Source organism: Aspergillus undulatus (genome assembly GCF_047715775.1).
Source record: "Aspergillus undulatus strain CBS 261.88 unplaced genomic scaffold BDV17scaffold_27, whole genome shotgun sequence".
Classification (NCBI taxonomy): Eukaryota; Fungi; Ascomycota; class Eurotiomycetes; order Eurotiales; family Aspergillaceae; genus Aspergillus; species Aspergillus undulatus.
The window spans coordinates 371,529-388,261 of NW_027396631.1; the positions used below are offsets into that span (position 1 = coordinate 371,529).

The 16,733-nt window shown below is 54.0% G+C and overlaps 7 protein-coding genes across 7 annotated transcripts; 4 read left to right on the forward strand and 3 right to left on the reverse strand.

Annotated features, from left to right (window-relative positions):
• Positions 1–47: 47 nt before the first annotated feature.
• On the reverse strand, positions 48–1,186 carry BDV17DRAFT_291837 (uncharacterized protein; the record flags this gene model as incomplete). The annotated part of the gene is made up of 2 exons (XM_073762214.1): positions 48–473; positions 1,022–1,186. 2 exons carry the CDS (start codon positions 1,184–1,186, stop codon positions 48–50), a joined length of 591 nt encoding a protein of 196 aa, XP_073615189.1.
• A 628-nt stretch (positions 1,187–1,814) lies between these two features.
• BDV17DRAFT_264806 (SDR family oxidoreductase) lies at positions 1,815–3,552 on the forward strand. Its single transcript, XM_073758079.1, has 4 exons — positions 1,815–2,133; positions 2,198–2,292; positions 2,348–2,960; positions 3,052–3,552. The coding sequence occupies exons 1-4, from the start codon at positions 1,820–1,822 to the stop codon at positions 3,371–3,373; spliced, it is 1,344 nt and encodes a 447-aa protein (XP_073615190.1). The 5' UTR covers positions 1,815–1,819; the 3' UTR covers positions 3,374–3,552.
• A 1,737-nt stretch (positions 3,553–5,289) lies between these two features.
• On the forward strand, positions 5,290–6,231 carry BDV17DRAFT_264809 (cell wall mannoprotein 1 family protein). The gene has a single exon (XM_073758080.1). It carries the CDS (start codon positions 5,401–5,403, stop codon positions 5,941–5,943), a length of 543 nt encoding a protein of 180 aa, XP_073615191.1. The 5' UTR covers positions 5,290–5,400; the 3' UTR covers positions 5,944–6,231.
• Positions 6,232–8,152: 1,921 nt separating this feature from the next.
• Positions 8,153–9,176, forward strand: BDV17DRAFT_291840 (uncharacterized protein; the record flags this gene model as incomplete). Its single annotated transcript, XM_073762215.1, has 4 exons — positions 8,153–8,321; positions 8,400–8,833; positions 8,911–9,021; positions 9,090–9,176. 4 exons carry the CDS (start codon positions 8,153–8,155, stop codon positions 9,174–9,176), a joined length of 801 nt encoding a protein of 266 aa, XP_073615192.1.
• A 242-nt stretch (positions 9,177–9,418) lies between these two features.
• Positions 9,419–10,606, reverse strand: BDV17DRAFT_291841 (uncharacterized protein; the record flags this gene model as incomplete). The annotated part of the gene is made up of 2 exons (XM_073762216.1): positions 9,419–9,794; positions 9,870–10,606. The coding sequence occupies 2 exons, from the start codon at positions 10,604–10,606 to the stop codon at positions 9,419–9,421; spliced, it is 1,113 nt and encodes a 370-aa protein (XP_073615193.1).
• A 1,556-nt stretch (positions 10,607–12,162) lies between these two features.
• BDV17DRAFT_291842 (glycoside hydrolase family 3 protein) lies at positions 12,163–14,474 on the forward strand (the record flags this gene model as incomplete). The annotated part of the gene is made up of 2 exons (XM_073762217.1): positions 12,163–14,364; positions 14,454–14,474. The coding sequence occupies 2 exons, from the start codon at positions 12,163–12,165 to the stop codon at positions 14,472–14,474; spliced, it is 2,223 nt and encodes a 740-aa protein (XP_073615194.1).
• A 147-nt stretch (positions 14,475–14,621) lies between these two features.
• Positions 14,622–16,377, reverse strand: BDV17DRAFT_291843 (putative MFS alpha-glucoside transporter; the record flags this gene model as incomplete). Its single annotated transcript, XM_073762218.1, has 4 exons — positions 14,622–14,789; positions 14,882–16,013; positions 16,088–16,151; positions 16,215–16,377. 4 exons carry the CDS (start codon positions 16,375–16,377, stop codon positions 14,622–14,624), a joined length of 1,527 nt encoding a protein of 508 aa, XP_073615195.1.
• Between the last annotated feature and the right edge of the window lie 356 nt (positions 16,378–16,733).

Here is a 16,733-nt window from a genome sequence, read left to right on the forward strand (position 1 = left end):
GGTATGTCCTTCTGGCTCTTCGAGGAAGGCTCAGCCCCTTGCCGTTGTTATATCCGGGCGGCAGCTACTTGAAAAGCAGGATGCGAGATCGAGTATCGGTAGTTGAGGCGTAGTAACTCAATTCTGCGAAAAACAAGTGTGTTATCGATCTGAGCCCCATCACATTCATTCATGCCGTTAATAAAACATGTCCATCTCCAGGCGCGGAGGTTCCGTACAGTCTGCGTGAGGAGGATTTTTAGCGGCTCGACAGTCCACCCAAAGTACCCGGTATCGGGCGAATTCAAGCGTAGAGTCGTGAATGGATCTTGAAGCCCTGGGATCTGCTCAAATATTTGCACCAACATTGAACGGTACATCCCCGCTGCTGTATGCTGCAATTCAACACCACCAGCATCGAAGAAGAACTCCGTGACAGCCGTGGATGCCGCTTCCTTACGGGCTTGTCCACAACACGCCGTTGGCTCAGCTAACTGCGTGCATCAGCCATCTACAAGTCCGGCTGTACGCATAGCTGATGGTGGGCAGGCGTAGATCTGCTTCATTGGACCACAGTGAGTCTAGAATCACTTGCTTTTCCTCTTCAATGGGCCGGCCTTTGGTCCAGAACGTCACGTCATTGTCGCGCAGTCCTATGCCCCAGTTAGAAACTGCGTCTACAGCGGAGGTTGTTGACTCGGGCTAGCTTGCTGTCTCTCAGTCCGCCCCTTGCCTCACGCCCGACGTCCTTCCTTCCTGCGCTCTCGGGTGTTCCGAAGGGGGCCTCCAGCTTACTTTCAAACGCCTTGCGCTCCTCTCGCGGTGAGCCCTTCACCGGTTCAGTTGGCATCGAGCCGCGACTGTTGGCTACTAGCCAACAGTTAATTTGTTACGTAATTAGATAACTGGAGTAGGGGCAGCGTCTTGCGATAGATGAAGAACGGTTTGAGTCCTAATTGTGGTCATGGTGAGAAAAGGGCGCCTGGAGGACAAGGCTGCACTGTAATAACCGCAGATTGATTGAGGCGTCGACGTGCAATACCTCAACCCAGAACCCAAAGGCATAAAAGCCACCCACGCCGCGTCGCAGAGTATTAAATTCATCGACCTGATAGTCCTGGTCTTTTAGATTCTCATGGCCGTATGTGGTATCGTTTTGGTCGTCCGTCTCGCGGCTGGCCGTGACCACTGCAGCTTTGACTCCCATAGCGCGATGTGGAACCACTTGGCGGACTGTCTTCGGGATATAATGAAGTCGGATATAATATTCGAGGATCCTGATCTGCATATATGGTCATTTCATTATCTGGGAGGTTGTGGGTTTGTTCCGAAGATGGGGTCCCAAGAAGAACAACATTGCTTGAATGGAGTATATACGCCTATGATGGTAGCGTTTGAAGACGAACGAATACTTACGGTCTTTTGATTGGTGGCATATCCTTTCAGTTGTTCCATGAGACCAAAATGGTAAGAATGAAAAGAACTACCAGACTTGTGCATGTCCGTGGGGACCATGATACTACCGCCTGGAGAGGATGTACATTTATTGTCATTATCAGAAGACGATTATTCCAGCTTCTATAGTAAGCCGTGCTGTCAGATGTGGTGGATATGGCATGATTTGCCAGTTCAGCATCTCCGACTATCTCCAACCCCTGTAAGGTTCTCCCATCCCTGTCACAGCCTAGACCCCGCCCAATGTATCTACCAGCAACATCAGTTTCCCTGTACCTACTTGCCTTGGCAAGTAGTGCGGGGTATGCACAGAGTGTGTTGCACATGAATATGATATAAAGAGCAAGCTACAACCCTCTAGGTTGCTACCGTCCAAAACACCAACATGTCTGTTTCGTACACTGTGAAATCTCACGGCCCGTTTCACGGCCTCCCCACCTACCCCCAAACCCCCGAGCTCTCCAACCTGACCGCCGTGGTCACCGGTGCTAATGGCTTATCCGGTTACCATATGGTGCGGGTTCTAGCGGCCGCCCCGGAGCGATGGAGCAAGATCTACTGTCTGTCCCGTCGGGAGCCGCCGAGCAACTTCTTCAGTGATCTCGGTGAGGGTGCGGCGAGGGTCGAGCATATCTCGGTCGATTTTACGTCTGAGACGGGGGATATTGCGCTTCGGTTGAAAGAGCGAGTTTCTAAAGTGTAGGCGCTCCCGCATGCTGAAGGATTGGATTTGATTTGGAGTTCTAATCGACATCTTGAGCAGAGACTATGTCTTCTTCTTCTCGTACATGCAACCCCAACAGGAAGGCAATGTACTTGGCATGTGGTCGGATGCGGAAGCGCTGACCAAGATCAACTGTATACCCAAAGCATTTCAGGATCTCTCACTTGTATTCGAACTGACACCACACAGCAACCCTACTCATCAACTTCCTTGGCGCTCTCAACCATGCATCCCTACACCCAAAGCGATTCCTCCTCCAAACAGGCGCAAAGCACTACGGCTTCCACATCGGCCCCGCAACGAACCCTTCCTTCGAGACAGACCCGCGCGTCACTATCGAGTCAAACTTCTACTACGCCCAAGAAGACGCGCTGGCCTCGTACTGCGCTGCCACCGGGGGCAAGGTCAGCTGGAATGTAATCCGCCCCTCGTACATCATCGGGGCCGTGCGCGACGGCGCCCTAAACCACATGGTCGGTTTAGCAATCTATGCAGCTGTCCAAGCGCACCTGAACCAGCCGCTGTATTTCCCCGGCGACTATGTATCCTGGGACCGCGAGTTCTGCCAAAGCACGGCGTTGCTGAATGCATATTTTGAGGAATGGACTGTTTTGACGGCCCGTGCGGACAATCAGGCGTTTAATGTCCAGGACGGCTTGCCTTTTACTTGGAGCCGGTTCTGGCCGTGTTTGGCGGACTGGTATGGAACCACTTGGTGTCCGCCTCTGGAGGAGGGGGAGCGTGAGGAGAGGGCCTCGGAATATAGGGTTGCCACGTCGAGACATGCGCAGACGCCTCGCGGGTATGATCACTATCCCATTTCTATCTCTTCAATTGTGTACGAAATATTACCTAGGATCATCATATTTATGCTAAGACGACCCCTTAACCAGGTACGGACCTCCCGGCATAACGCGCTCGACATTTAGTCTCCAGGAATGGTCGGGCCTCGAGTCGGTGCAAAATGCGTGGGTTGAATTGCGTGAAAAGCATGACCTTGTTATCGACCCGTTTACAGTCCATAACCGCGCACAGATCTTTGGTATGACCGACTCGGCGGTTATAGGTGGCTGGGCCCTTTCTCTGAGTATGCGAAAGGCAAGGAAGTTGGGATTCTTCGGGACTGTGGACTCGTATGAGAGTGCGAGAATTGCTATACGGGATCTGGCGAGGTTGAGGGTTGTGCCGCCCATGACGCTGGAAGGGGGCGTGTAGACAGGTAGTGGCTGCTTTCCCCCCCGCAAGAACCGATAAGCATGGAGGACGAAGATGAATGGTATGGAAGGTATGCGGTGATTTGCGTTTCTTCATATGTCCAGGAATAAGGGCTCGGAGCAGAGCCGTTACACTGCTTAGGGTTGACGGTGCATGATGTATTTAATTGTAGTGGTGCTTCCATAAGTCTTGTTCATAGCAGCCTACCTCTGATCCGAGTTCTAAGTAGGCTACGTTGAAGACTCCTTTTTTTCTTTCGTTCAAGCACCCATACTCCTAACCTATCGGGAGCCAATAAAAGCAGTGTGTGATAGGGCTCCAGGCTGTCAGCGGCGCCGGCTAAGACGGGAATAGCCGCGGCCCGCCCGTTCGGAACCGTGGGTCCACATAGTTATCAGAAAAGGTTTCCCTCCAGACCTCCATCCAACATTATAGAACAACGAGTACCACAATAAATGCCATCTCTCTCCTATTACCCACTCTACTCCTCTTTATATTCAAATACGCTCTCGGAGCTGACAAACTCGGACGAAGCCCCTCAGCACTCACGCCGAGCGCCACAACCTCCAAGGAGCAATACACCTAGCTACTGCGCCAAAGAGTGCGAATACCGGCGATCCAGGTATGCAGGCCTCAGGGTATAAACCTTGGGTGCTGGGAGGTTAATGAGGGCTCCTTGCCGCCGGATCCAGTCGCCGATGAGATGTGTGACGTTCCGTGTCCTGGGTGGCAGAGGCAGCCCTGTTAGTTTTGCTTATCTTGCCTTTGCCTAATATTAGTATTGGTTGTTAAACCTTCAGCTCTCTAGATGCCGGTGAGATGCTGGAATCATTGTGTTGCATGTAGGTTGTGGCAAGAAGCTGTGGTCTTTATATCAGGCTCGTGGGTGACCGCTGGATATCCCCTTTCCCGGAAAAGCGGCTGCGGGTCCACTTGTTGAAAATAAGGATAGCAAACTTCTGAGTTAGTCAAGTACTAATAAACTTCTAATAGTTAGCAAGCCGAGCTGTGAGTAGGATATTTCTATCAGAGAGTGTTGATCACCTTTCCCTCTCTGATAAGTCTCTTGCTACCCTACCCTACTCTGCACCGGCTCCATGCAATTTCGGCCAAACAACTGTGGCGCGGCTATGCGGAGGGATAGCTTTCGGACAAGAAAACGACTTGTTTATTGGTGTATTCATCATCTACGGCAGCATCCGTGCTTCACTACATTCCAGGACCCAAAGGCGCCAACCGTCCTGCCAAGGCGACGCCGACTCGACCACCGCCATCCCAGAGCAGGTGAACTGTGCGGCTTTGCGTTAGCTTGAACCACGATACCTTAGCTCCGTGTGCTCAACCTTGTGGCTTCTTATAATGCGGTAGTGCTGGAACGCAACAGAACTGTATGTCCGCCTGTGGTGCAGCTATCTTTGGAATACCAGAAGTCATCGAGATGTTGGTTAGAACTCTCGGCCCTACGCTGATCCCGTGAGGAAGTTCTAGAACCAGAGAGGGGGCAGCAATGATCGTCACGCCAGCTTGATCTTCACCCTGCGGGGTCTACTCCGTGCGGAGCGCAGGTATTCTTCAGGATGTGTCCTGCTCTGCCAATGACGGCTCGCCGAGACTGTCACGGGTACCGCCCTAGTCGACGAGGGACAAAATTGACCAACAAGCTCGCGCGATGGCGCGCTAGCATTATGAAGAATCCAAGCCATTGTGCTCATATTGCGGGGAATGGACTCGGCAAGGCCATGGAACCCATTGTCCAACTCTCGATGTGGCAATTATTGCCTCCGCTTCGTCCTAGCTAGGACATCTCAGGTCAAGCACATGCTCAACAACCTCGCTTGTTGCTTCGGGGATTTGGAATGTGATTGACCGAGGTAGCACTGGAAGTGACTTGATTGTATTGTCCGGAAGGCTTAAATAGCGGGCACAGCCCCCAGAGCTGCAGCTATTAGTTTCACAACAAACGAAGCCCCAGCTCAACACATCACTTCTCAGACAAGATCAAGACTCGCTCAGCCCAGTCCTCCAAAATGAAGTTCGCCACAGGCCTCCTCACCCTCACCCTCGTCTACAGCGCCTTCGCTGAGCCAATTCCCATCGCCAAAGAAAAGCGCGCCCTCTCTGATTACACCGCCGTCTTCAGCGCCATCAGCACTCAAGTCGCGGCCGTCTCCTCCAGCGTCGCCTCCTACGTCGCCGGCTCAACCCCGGGCTCCACCGTGCAAGACGCCTCAGCCGAGCTCGTGAGCATTATCAACAACGGCGCATCCAGCGTCTCAGCCTTCGACAGCCTCAGCTCGCTCGAAGCACTGCAGCTCGTTTCGCCCATTCAGGACCTAACCGACGACATCAGCAGCCTCGTTGATGCCGTGATTGCCGCCGAGCCGAACTTTGAGGCTGATGGTCTAGCTGATGATGTCCTAGCCTCGCTTCAAGATCAGAAAACCGCTGCTGAGGGGTTGAGGGATGCGATTACGCCAAAGGTTCCCTCTGCGCTGCAGGATATTGCGGCGGAGTTGGCGGAGGGCATCGTCACTGAGATTGAGAGGGGAATCGCGGCTTATTCGGGCTAGAGGCATTTACGGATGAGATGAGATGAGGAGGAATTTCCTTGTGGAGATTGGAATGACCGGCGTTGATATTGATATGATGGATGACAGCGAGAAATGGCCACTATACTGCTTGACCTGAGTGATCAACCTCATTTGTCTTGTTCAGTAGTGACTGGCAACGGTATATGACTTTGTGACCCATGACTTCCCGCTGTCCCACTCTCGTACACGTCTACTAGTATTGGCTATGGTTCATTATAATGACTCAGAGTATGTTCTTTCGTTACGAGAGCCCGAGCTACAGAGTCGTTTGCCTAAATGCTCCGTGGACTGTGATCATATTCTTCGGCTAGTAATGGTGGTTGCTTACTAGGGACTATATTATAGCTCCAGATTTAATTCCATGTAAACATTCTGAAAAAACTATACATAAAAGATGCAAGTAGTATACTCAGAATTGTAGGCAAGGATAAAACCCCTTATTTCCAGTACAATCTGATTAGAATAAAAAGAAAAAGAAAAAAAAAAAAAAAAAAGAATTAACCTTTGTCCTTATCTTGAAATAGCTCCCTGGGAAGGCTGGATTCCATGCACGGCAGCACTACCTACCTGGGTAATATTGGTATAGATATGATATACCAGATTGCCGAGATTCACCTATCGCACATAAATCCCGCCTGTTTATCCACATATTCCCCATCCTGGAACCCCAATTGGAAGGTAGCTTTCAACACACCGACTGTTACAGCACCAAGAGCAGTTCTGCCATGTACAGCAGCTTTCACCTGGTTGGAGATGGCAGTTCTCTAATATGTAAAGGCCGAATGTCTGTTAGCAAACACTCTGGATTAAAGCTTGCATAATTCCCGTGTAAAGCAAATAGTGTGCAAGTGATCAATTATCCAATGGAAGAGAAATTCAGGAGAGAACATACGCTCTGGCTCAACAAGAAGGTTTTCGTTAGCGTGGGCAGGAGATTGCAGTTGTTGTTGGTGCGGTGAAGTAATATCTTGTGATTTGAGACAGCAGGTCCAGCAGTCGCCCTGGAGGAGATTAGCTGTGTGTTTTGAATGCAGTGAGAATAAGAGATAGGTCTATATTTACCAGTTTCTTTGGCTCCTATGCATCAAGGGGCGGAAATATTAGCTCTGTAGGCAGTTGCATTGCAGTCAGGGGATGCAGTAAATACCATATTCTCAGGGCATGCATGTTTCTCATCGAAGCAAGTGCGAAGACAAGCAGGGTTAGGATCCTTCGGGATATCAAGATCATGATGGTCCTCCTGCATGATGTAGATGTTTGGCATGGATATTGCAAAGGAAAAGAGTGTAGTAACCGTGATGAGGAGAACCGGGAAAAGTTGCATTGTGGCAAGGATTGGTAGGAATATATACAAATAAAGGGACAAGTACTATCTGTAGATATAGAGTTGTTTCAAGTTGATTCTATCTGAAGGTATGAAAGGAATGTTCTTAAGTAGATTATTGTCTTCTCAACAGGTAGTGCAGGGGGGGCTATCTATCTTTCAGAGACGTCATAATGACCTGTAGATATATTAACTTTATAACAGACTCGCGGGAAATCATGAAATCATACACAGCGCGAGATCCTGTAGGGTTGACGGTGGAAGAACCTGTTGCTCAACCGGAAGCTCTGGATGCTCGGGGGCAAAGTTTGGGCGTCGAACCGGCGGTACTGAGCGTGAACGGAAGCGTATATGTCGCAGCTGCGGGGGTTGCTAATGTCGTAGTAATTATCTGCGTTGGCGGAGTGACAGTTTCATACAGTATAATTGAATTGGTGATACAAAAGGGGGCAACAGGAGTAACTGCTCTTAATAATAAAAATAGTGGTTTAATATGCTGGGTGTGAACAGGAGTACCGGCAGGTAGCGGGTCAATATTCTGTTTAATGGATGGGATTATCTCCTCAACATTGACCACGGGAGATGGTTGAACGACTTCAGGCTCGTGAACGGCTCTAGGTTTGTCCACTGAACTGGCAATATCGTCCGGGTGTGGGTTGAAGTTCGCGTCGCCAATAATAACGTGTGATGAATCCGCGAACGCCCGGACAGCTGTACAGAATGTGCGTATGTTCCCTAGAACCCAGTTGGATGGATATAGCGATAAGGGGTCCTGGACGACCGCGTCTGGTATGGTTCCGGGCGAGATTCTCCATGGGATATCACGGGTAGGGCCAGAGAAACCAAAAGGTGAAGGGGTTCACCATGGTGAATTCGGGGTACATCATGCGCAAGAACATCGACTCAATTGTGCAGCCGGGAAAGTACACAAGCCACATGCACAGCTTCTTCGGTAACGACGCCGTCAACGTGACCAATCCACAACTGAGGAACTCGTGTCCGGCTGTGCCACGAACAGCAATCCGAATGATCTGTCCGTTTACTGTCAGTTACATCCCCATCACCGAGAGAAGCGGCCATAGCTTTCGTGTACTCATTCCATTGTGAGCAGGGCATCCGACTCTGTACGTCAACAACGGCACCGACATCGACCCGGTCGAGGCCCGATACTTCAAGGCCTACTATCAGAAAACCGATACCGCTGAAGTTCCGTGCCCCTCCACCAACTTTACAGCAGTGGCAGGCAACGCCACCGCGATGGTGGTGGACGAGGTAGACGAACTTTGGAACATGAGCTGGTGTTGCGAGTATGGACCACAGACCTCGCACCCCAACGGATGGCCTGACGCAGGATGCAATCTGGGTCGTCTGCGGACACAGCTTCTGCTTCCGGATTGTGTCAACCCAACGGCCCTTGCGAGCGGCTACTCCAGCTGCGCGTGGCTGGCGAATGCGAACCGCTGTCCCGATGGGATGAAGCGCATCCCCAGCTTCGGTTCCTGGTCCGCTTCGATTCATCCGGCGTCGTACCTGACGGCTGGTCTGGTAACGCCCCGCTTCAACTGTCCACCGGAAATGCATACAGCTGGCATGGCGACTTCATCAACGGCTGACTTCTCGAGGCGGCCGAGAATATGATGTTGGCCACCGATAAGAGGCAATTTCAGGCTGTCACGGGGCCCCCTATCCGAGCCGGCGACATGTACCCCAAGTGGATGTCGACCCGGACCATGGTACGAGGGACTATGAGGAGAGCCTTCGCCTGATGGCGGCGGCGGTGTCTGTTCCTGGCACCGATTAGTCTGTCTTTGCGTGCCACCGAGGTGGCCTCCGAGCTGCTGGCGAGCAGCTCTACGCTCCCTCAGCGCTTCCCCCCGATTTGTATTAGTAGAGTTATAGCATGAAAATATAACAAACAATAAGACCTGGTTTATATGGATTGGTGCTTGAATTCTACGGTAGCCCATCACTGTCGATAACGCGACTAATATTGATTCGTTCTTTACAAGCCAAAGGTGCTCAAGCCGTCGGAGCATCCCCCATTGAGTATATGTTGGCCGGCCTTTCGTTTCCACCATGACTGACCCCCTGGCGCTCTCATACCGAATTCTCCGTGCGGTGGGTCAGAAGCTATCGGGGGATCGGCTGGACTGCACAAGCCACCGAGTTGGCATCGCCAGGTCCAAAGTTCCCGCCATTCGCATACAGCAATTTCTTCTGGCCCTGGATGGTCACAACTCTCAAGCTCCGCGAGTACGCCGACCAGTGGTTGGTGTCCACACGCCTCCAGCCGTCGGGGTTGGCATTATCCTCGCCGACAAACACCCATTCCTTGTTGGTTGCACTGATGATGATCAACCCAGAGCCGTCGTCACGGTCCGGGTGGGGGGTCCAAATCACATATGGCCCGCTGGTGCCCGTCTCGAGAGAAGTGTCATTCGTGCCCAGTTCGATTGCTTCCGAGGCGTCAAAAAGCAGCGGACTGTCTGCGACCTTGTAGTGGACCCTGCAGTCTCCAGCGCCGCAGTACTCAAAGGTCAGAATTCATTGGTCGGTAGACTCGATATGAGCGACGACCGACATGCCAGGTCGGTCCCGCTGGCGAGCGAATGCCACGTCCGGTACTGCATCCGACCATGTCAGGAGATCATCGGTCGTCTTGTGGACGAGCTTCTGACTGTGCGCGGGATCGGTCTGGTCGGAATAGAAGATGACAATCTGGTTGTTGTACAGGAGAATAAATGACTCCCAGAGGGCCTTGTCGCCATTGGCGATGGTTTCGGGGCCCGCACCATAGGCGACATGGCTCAGGAATGTCCAGGACTTGGCGAGATCGGTGCTAGCATACAGGTCTATCCAGACGCCCCCCTCCAGGCTGAACTGACAGGAAACCCCCGCCGCCAGGATCGTCCCCGCCGGGAAGCCGCCAAAGTCGACGGGCAGGGTGTAGAGGAAGGGCTGCAATCGCATCCCCCAGCCATTGACCTGGTCCTCGACCTGCGAGTAGTTGTACCAGGTTGCACCACCATCGTCGGACTTCCAGATAGGGTGATTGACCAAGGGGGGCTCGGCCGGGTAGTTCTCCCACGTAATGAGCAGCGACTCACCAGGCAGCTGCAGGGTGCGTGCGTAGAGGGTGTGCCAGTTCACTGCGTCGGCTGCTGGGTAGAATAGGATGTTCTTGGTGAAGTCGGTGAATGGTGCGGGCTCCCAGTCGTCCTCTATCGGTTGACCTGGGACATCTTGCGCGCCTGAGAGCACTGCCAGAAGAAGGCTCTGGAGGACGGCGGGGCCGCCAAGGAGGCGCTTGAGATGCATGATAGACCGGTATGGATGTTGGGTGATTCGTGCCATGGGAAGACGAGGTCTCTCTGACGTTGAGCTCCAAGACGAGGACCGATTGGCAGCATCCAGCCGGACTTATATAAATCTTTTCCCAGGCGCCATCGCTGCGATGTTATGTGACCCCGAGTTTCGCCATACTTCTCCCGGAGGACGCGCCCCGCTTGCGCCCATATCTCGCGACGCAGTCCCCGGTGTTTCCACGAGACACGAGGTATGGGGTATGCGTCGCGGAGAGTCGGGCTGGTCTGTTCCCGACACTCCGCTGGTCTCTGAACACCCTGGTCCGGTTGAACGTTCCCCGGGAACCCCCCATTCTTCTCGGCGCCGTGCGGTGGAGGTATTGAAGATTTGAGTCCTGCGGTGGCACCATTCTGGCCGCGGGGGTGTCACCTCCCTTCAAGCCTCAGCGGCGGCGTCTACATCGAGCTGTACGCCAGCACGGACAACGCGCAGACTTTCCATTTCGTCTCGCTCATTGCGTGTTGCGTGGGGCGCCGGGCCCGCAGCGCGTCTCCCATGGCAGTTTTGCGCTGTGGGAGCCCTTCCTCATGGTCTACGACAACAAGCTGGTCTGCTTCTTCTCCGATTCGCGCAATTCCGCCCATCTCCAGAAGCGTGAGCTACGCCATCTCCTCCAACCTGGTGGCCTGGTCCGATGCGGCCGAGCCCACGTCGTGGCGGCCCGTCGATGTGGGCATGTGGTCAGCATACTCGCGGGGGCTAGTATCATTAGCATCAATGATCGGAAGAAGCTTCCAGTTTGCCAATTGTGGGAACATGGGCGATCCGAACGACAACTCCATTGCTACGGGAATAGTCGAGATTCCGACTTGAGCTGCGTCTTTGCAAGCAGGCGCGACTTGGATGGAGAGAGGATGAGGATGAGGATGTCCTTGGATCTATATGTTCATGGTCCACTGTGACGGATCCGACTGACTCTGTTTGAGGGTGGAGATGAGCACGGATGTCTATATTGTATACTGTATTGAGTGATTATGAGTTGGAGTGCACTATTGTTGGTAGTATACCGTGAGGATTGGAATCTCATTCACCTTCCTCTAGCAAAGAGCTAGCTATATCCTAGTTTCGTGGCCTCAGAGGTAGAATTCTGCAAGACGGTGATTTCGTTGGTTCCTTGGTACCCTCTCACAAATGTGAGTATCCTAGGGTGAGTGAGATGGCCCAGCCCTGCACCATCCATCACGTCTGTAAGAAAGTGTGTAATGCATTCGGTTCCACAAGCGTTCTTATCTACTAGAAATCCTCCCGTCAGCGCGAGTGCGGGATTTCCACCCGTTTTCTTGTTTATAGGTAGACCCTCACCAATCCGTTTGGGGAGGACAAGAGTCTGACGGGAGGGACACTCTGATGCTCGCTCCAGTGCATCGCGGAGTGTCGGGGAGGGTCCCAAACGACCGTCGAGGCGAGCGTGCCGGGAACTCGACTACTTCAAACGATGGGTTCGCCGCGGTGCCCTGGACGGTGATGCCGCTAGTACCACTCACTGCCCATTCCTGCCAGTAAACCCAATGTCTCCCACGAATATGGAGTCTCCGAATGACTGCCCGGTCAACGGCAAACCCTCCTACACTTTTACCTCTGCCACCACCGCGGTCCGAAGTGGCACTCCTCTTTCGCAAGCGGTCGCCCGTCTGCTCGCCGAACTCACCGAGGCCGAATGTCTCTCTCTCCTTGACGGCGACGAGAGCTTCTGGAGCGGGCTCCAGTCCATCCTCTGCGATCGATACAACCGCCGGCCGTTCGTGCATGGGGCGATCCCCCGTCTGGAAATCCCCGGAATCCGCTTCAGCGATGGACCCCGCGGCGTCGTGATGGGGGAGTCGACCGCTTTCCCCGTCTCCATGGCAAGGGGCGCCGCCTTTGACGTGGAACTCGAACGGCGGGTCGGCGATGCCATTGGGAAAGAGGCGAAGGCGCAGGGGGCCAACTTTTTTGCCGGCGTGTGTGTCAATCTCCCGCGTCATCCCGCCTGGGGACGCAGTCAGGAGACCTACGGCGAGGATCCCGTGCTGCTGGGGGAGTGCGGGCTGGCGCTGACCCAGGGCGTGCAGAAGCATGTCATGGCGTGCGTGAAGCATTTCGCCTTGAATTCCATGGAGAACGCGCGGTTCCAGGTCGATGTGCAGGTCGAAGACGATGTTTTACACGAGATTTACCTGCCGCATTTTCGACGGATTGTCGATGGCGGGGGTGTTGCGGCGGTGATGTCCGCGTACAACTCGGTCAATGGCGAATGGGCGGGGCAGAGCAAGCGGTTGCTGGTGGACATTTTGCGGAAAGAATGGGGCTTTGATGGGTTCGTCATGTCAGACTTCATCTTTGGATTGCGCCATGCGGCCACCTCCGTCCGGAACGGACTGGATATCGAGGCGCCGTTCCGCCAGCAGCGAGAGAGGCATCTGCCTGCCGCGCTAGAATCGGGGGAGCTGCACTGGCGCGACGTGTATGGGGCCTGTGAACGCATTCTCCGCAAGCAGATCCAGTTTGCCGTCCAGACCGAATCCTCGCAGCCGGGTCCGGAGGTGATCTTTTGCGATGCACATCGATCACTGGCGCGGGAGGTCGCCGGGCGAGGCACGGTGCTGTTGAAGAACGAGGAGGTCGAGGGCACGGCGCTCCTGCCCCTGGATCCGGCTATCTCGTGCATTGCGGTTGTTGGCCGTCTTGCGCGGGTGGCCAACACGGGTGACAAAGGCTCATCACAGGTCTTTCCGCCACGAGTGGTCACCGCGTTGGAGGGCATTCAATGCGCTTTTCCGAACGCACAGATCTTCCTCGCCCAGGAGGCAGACGAGGCCGCGCAGCTTCTCCCGCGAGTGGATCTCGTCATCTGCGTCGTGGGCTACGATCACCAGGCTGAGGGTGAATACGTGGTGCCAGCACTGAAGGAGAACCCCACCCTACAGGACTTACTGCCTCCACCGATGAATCCCACCGAGCAGGAGATGCTGGGGGTCATTCAGGGGAACGCAAGGGACCAGGCGAGTAGCGCCATCGCGGTTGGCGCTGGCGGTGACCGTGCATCTCTGCGACTCTCGACCGAGGATGTCGAGCTTATCCGCGCCGTTTCCTGCCATCCCCAGACCGTGGTGTCTGTTGTCGCCGGCGGGGCCGTCTTGATGGAGGAATGGCGCCATGAGGTTCCTGCCATCCTGATGAGCTGGTATAGTGGGTCCGAGGGGGGACATGCGCTCGCGGACGTGCTTCTCGGACGCATCGACGCAAGTGGACGGCTCCCCGTCTCCATTCCCACCGACGAAAGCCATCTGCCTCATTTTGACCGGCATGCCACGGCCATTTCGTATGATCGTTGGTATGGGCAGCACCTCCTGGATCGTCTGGGGGTGCCCGCTGCGTTTCCGTTTGGCTACGGTCTCTCCTACACAACATATCACGTAGACCAGCTACGGGTCGTCACCACGGGGCAGCCACCGCAGAGCCCGGAGGTGGAGGTTCATTTCGTGGTCCGAAATACGGGTATGCGGGTGGGCAGGTATCACGGTCAGATCTATGGTCGTCTGGGCGTGCCAGACTTTCCCTCCAGCGTCTTGTTGGGCTTTGTCCCGGTAGATCTGGCCGTTGGCCAAACGCGAACCGCACGCCTGACGGTCTCCTTACGGCCGCTTCAGCGATATTTGCAGGGCAAATTCGTCTCTCTGCGTAAGAAGGCGCTTTTGGAGGTGGCGTCTTTTGCTGGTGATCCCAATGCGGTTCGCGCCTCGCTCATGCTCTGACCCGAATGTGGAGTTCCCTCGGAAGTTCCTACGGATGGGCCATTGAATATGTTCAACAATTCAAGACATGCTTCGACTCGGATTGATTATTTATGTACAACTAGAATATGTCTAGAATCGGCGCCGAATATTCACATATACATATATATATATATATATATATACATATATTACAGATTGACCGCACCGTACAAGACATTCCATCGCAGCATGCCGAGTTCTGCCACACTATGTCATCCCAACACATGTTGACCCATATTACGAGGCGGAACCCGATGCATAAACATCTCATCGATCTCATCATATGTCCGTCCCTTGAGCTCGGGGATATAGAAGAAACAAACAGCCGCGGCAAGGGCCGAGAGGCCACCGAAGATGAAGCCCACTTTACCACGTAGGTCCTGTTGATCGTGCCAGGTCAATATCCGTACACTGGCCTTATGGAAAGCATGATGGTAGTTTGGGGTGGAGCAACACGAGGGAGTAGACTTACGCCAGCATCCGGATTCACCATATACGGCACCGCGAAGAACATGATAATTCCAAACGCCGCCTGGGTAGCAGTCGCTAGGGCAGTCGTGCGCGCTCGCATGGCCAGGGAAGAGACTTCTCCCAATAGAACGAACGCAACCGCCCCGATGGTCATAAAGTAAACAAAGGAGAAAATGACCGTCAACGAAGACTGCGCCCATTTGGCACCATTGGTTGGGACTAGGTCCAAAATCCCAATCAGGAGCAGGATAATCGTACAGCTGACCATGCCACCTAGAAAGATGGGACGACGTCCCACGCGATTAACCAGGAACCAAGAGCAGATGTTTCCGGCCACACCGCAGGCAGTAACTCCCACGCCCAGGTCAAACGACTTTGACGTGTCCAACCCTGCGAGCTGGAAGAAATACGTGGAGAAACTCAGAACAAAGATTATCCCGGCGAAATGCTGGCAGGTAAAGATCCCCATGGAGATCAGAGTGCGCACCCGGTCAGTGCCGCGGAATGCGGCGAGGTAGCTGGGCTGGTGGGCGGCACGTTCGGCTTCCACGGTTCTTTCAATGGCAGCAAGCTTGCCAGTGATATCAAAGCCGGGCCCGTAGAGCCGCTGCAGGCTCCGCCGCGCCTTTTCCATCTCCCCGCGACGCACCAGATACCAGGGGGATTCGGGGGAGAGAGAGCCGCCGATCGCTAAGACAACAGAGAAGAATAATTGGAGGAGAAATGGTCCGCGGAAGGCCCACACGTCCGACCGACTCCCAAAGCCCTTGGTGACGGCATTCGAGATAAGCTGGCCCACGGCAATAGCCAGGTTGACCCCGGCCGACGACAAGCCGCGTAGGACCACGGGGGAGATCTCCGAGCACGTAATGGGCCCCAGGGTGAGGTAGAAGCCTACACCCACCCCCAGGATGAGCTTACTGATGACAAAGGCAGGCCGCGTCGAAGAAAAGGCTTCCCCGAATATGCCTCCCGTCACGATGACAACGCCCATGATCAAGCTCTTCTTGCGTCCCACGCGATCGGCGGCCCAACTGCAGAGAAAGCCCCCAAAGAACTGCCCCACGGACGAGACCACATTAAATGCGGAAAGCCAGTCGGCGGGAATAACAGGAGAGCCTTTGTACATATAACTGTGAGATGTGTGTGTGTGTGTTAGTTTAAGCACATGCCGGTCTTTTCGCGCCATGGAGCTGATAGGACTGACCCATAGTACGCACGAAATGCGGGGACGCTGATGATAGCGCCATTGACTTGCGTGTCAAAACCCCCTGGAGTGGACCGGTTAGCTGCGAAGTGATCTTTGGCGATGTGGGGTCTAATTGAAAGCTTACACCCCAGGGCAGACATGCACCAGAAGAATGTCCAAAGGACGATCTTGGGATGCCTGCGAAAGGTCTCCCAAGCGGTCATCTGGCGTTCGTAGAAGGCATCTGATACTGCAGCATCCTTCTCTCCTTCCGCATGTTGGACCGTAGTATCCTCTTCAGGACGCATTTTTTGGGTTGTGGCAGTCATTCTAGTCACAATGAGTGCGCCTTTCCAATGCAATGGTGATGGCGGTGATGATTTCTGGGAGAGAATCATTCGCTTTTAAATCCTAGTCTTGCCATGCTCGACCGACGCTCAGAGCGCCGATGGATGGGTTTCGTAATTCGTATCCATTGAGCTCTTTGCGGCGAGTGTTCGCCAGAGCATACTCCAGAGGCCGCAATGCGGAGAGGGGGTGTTTCTCCTGGGGAGATCCCGATATTCCCCTGCTACCTCCGCTGTTCTGTCTCGGATTTCCCGCAGCTCTGGCTCGCAAGGCATCATCAGGTGCAACAGGCTGAGAGGAAAGCCAGTGGAAGAGT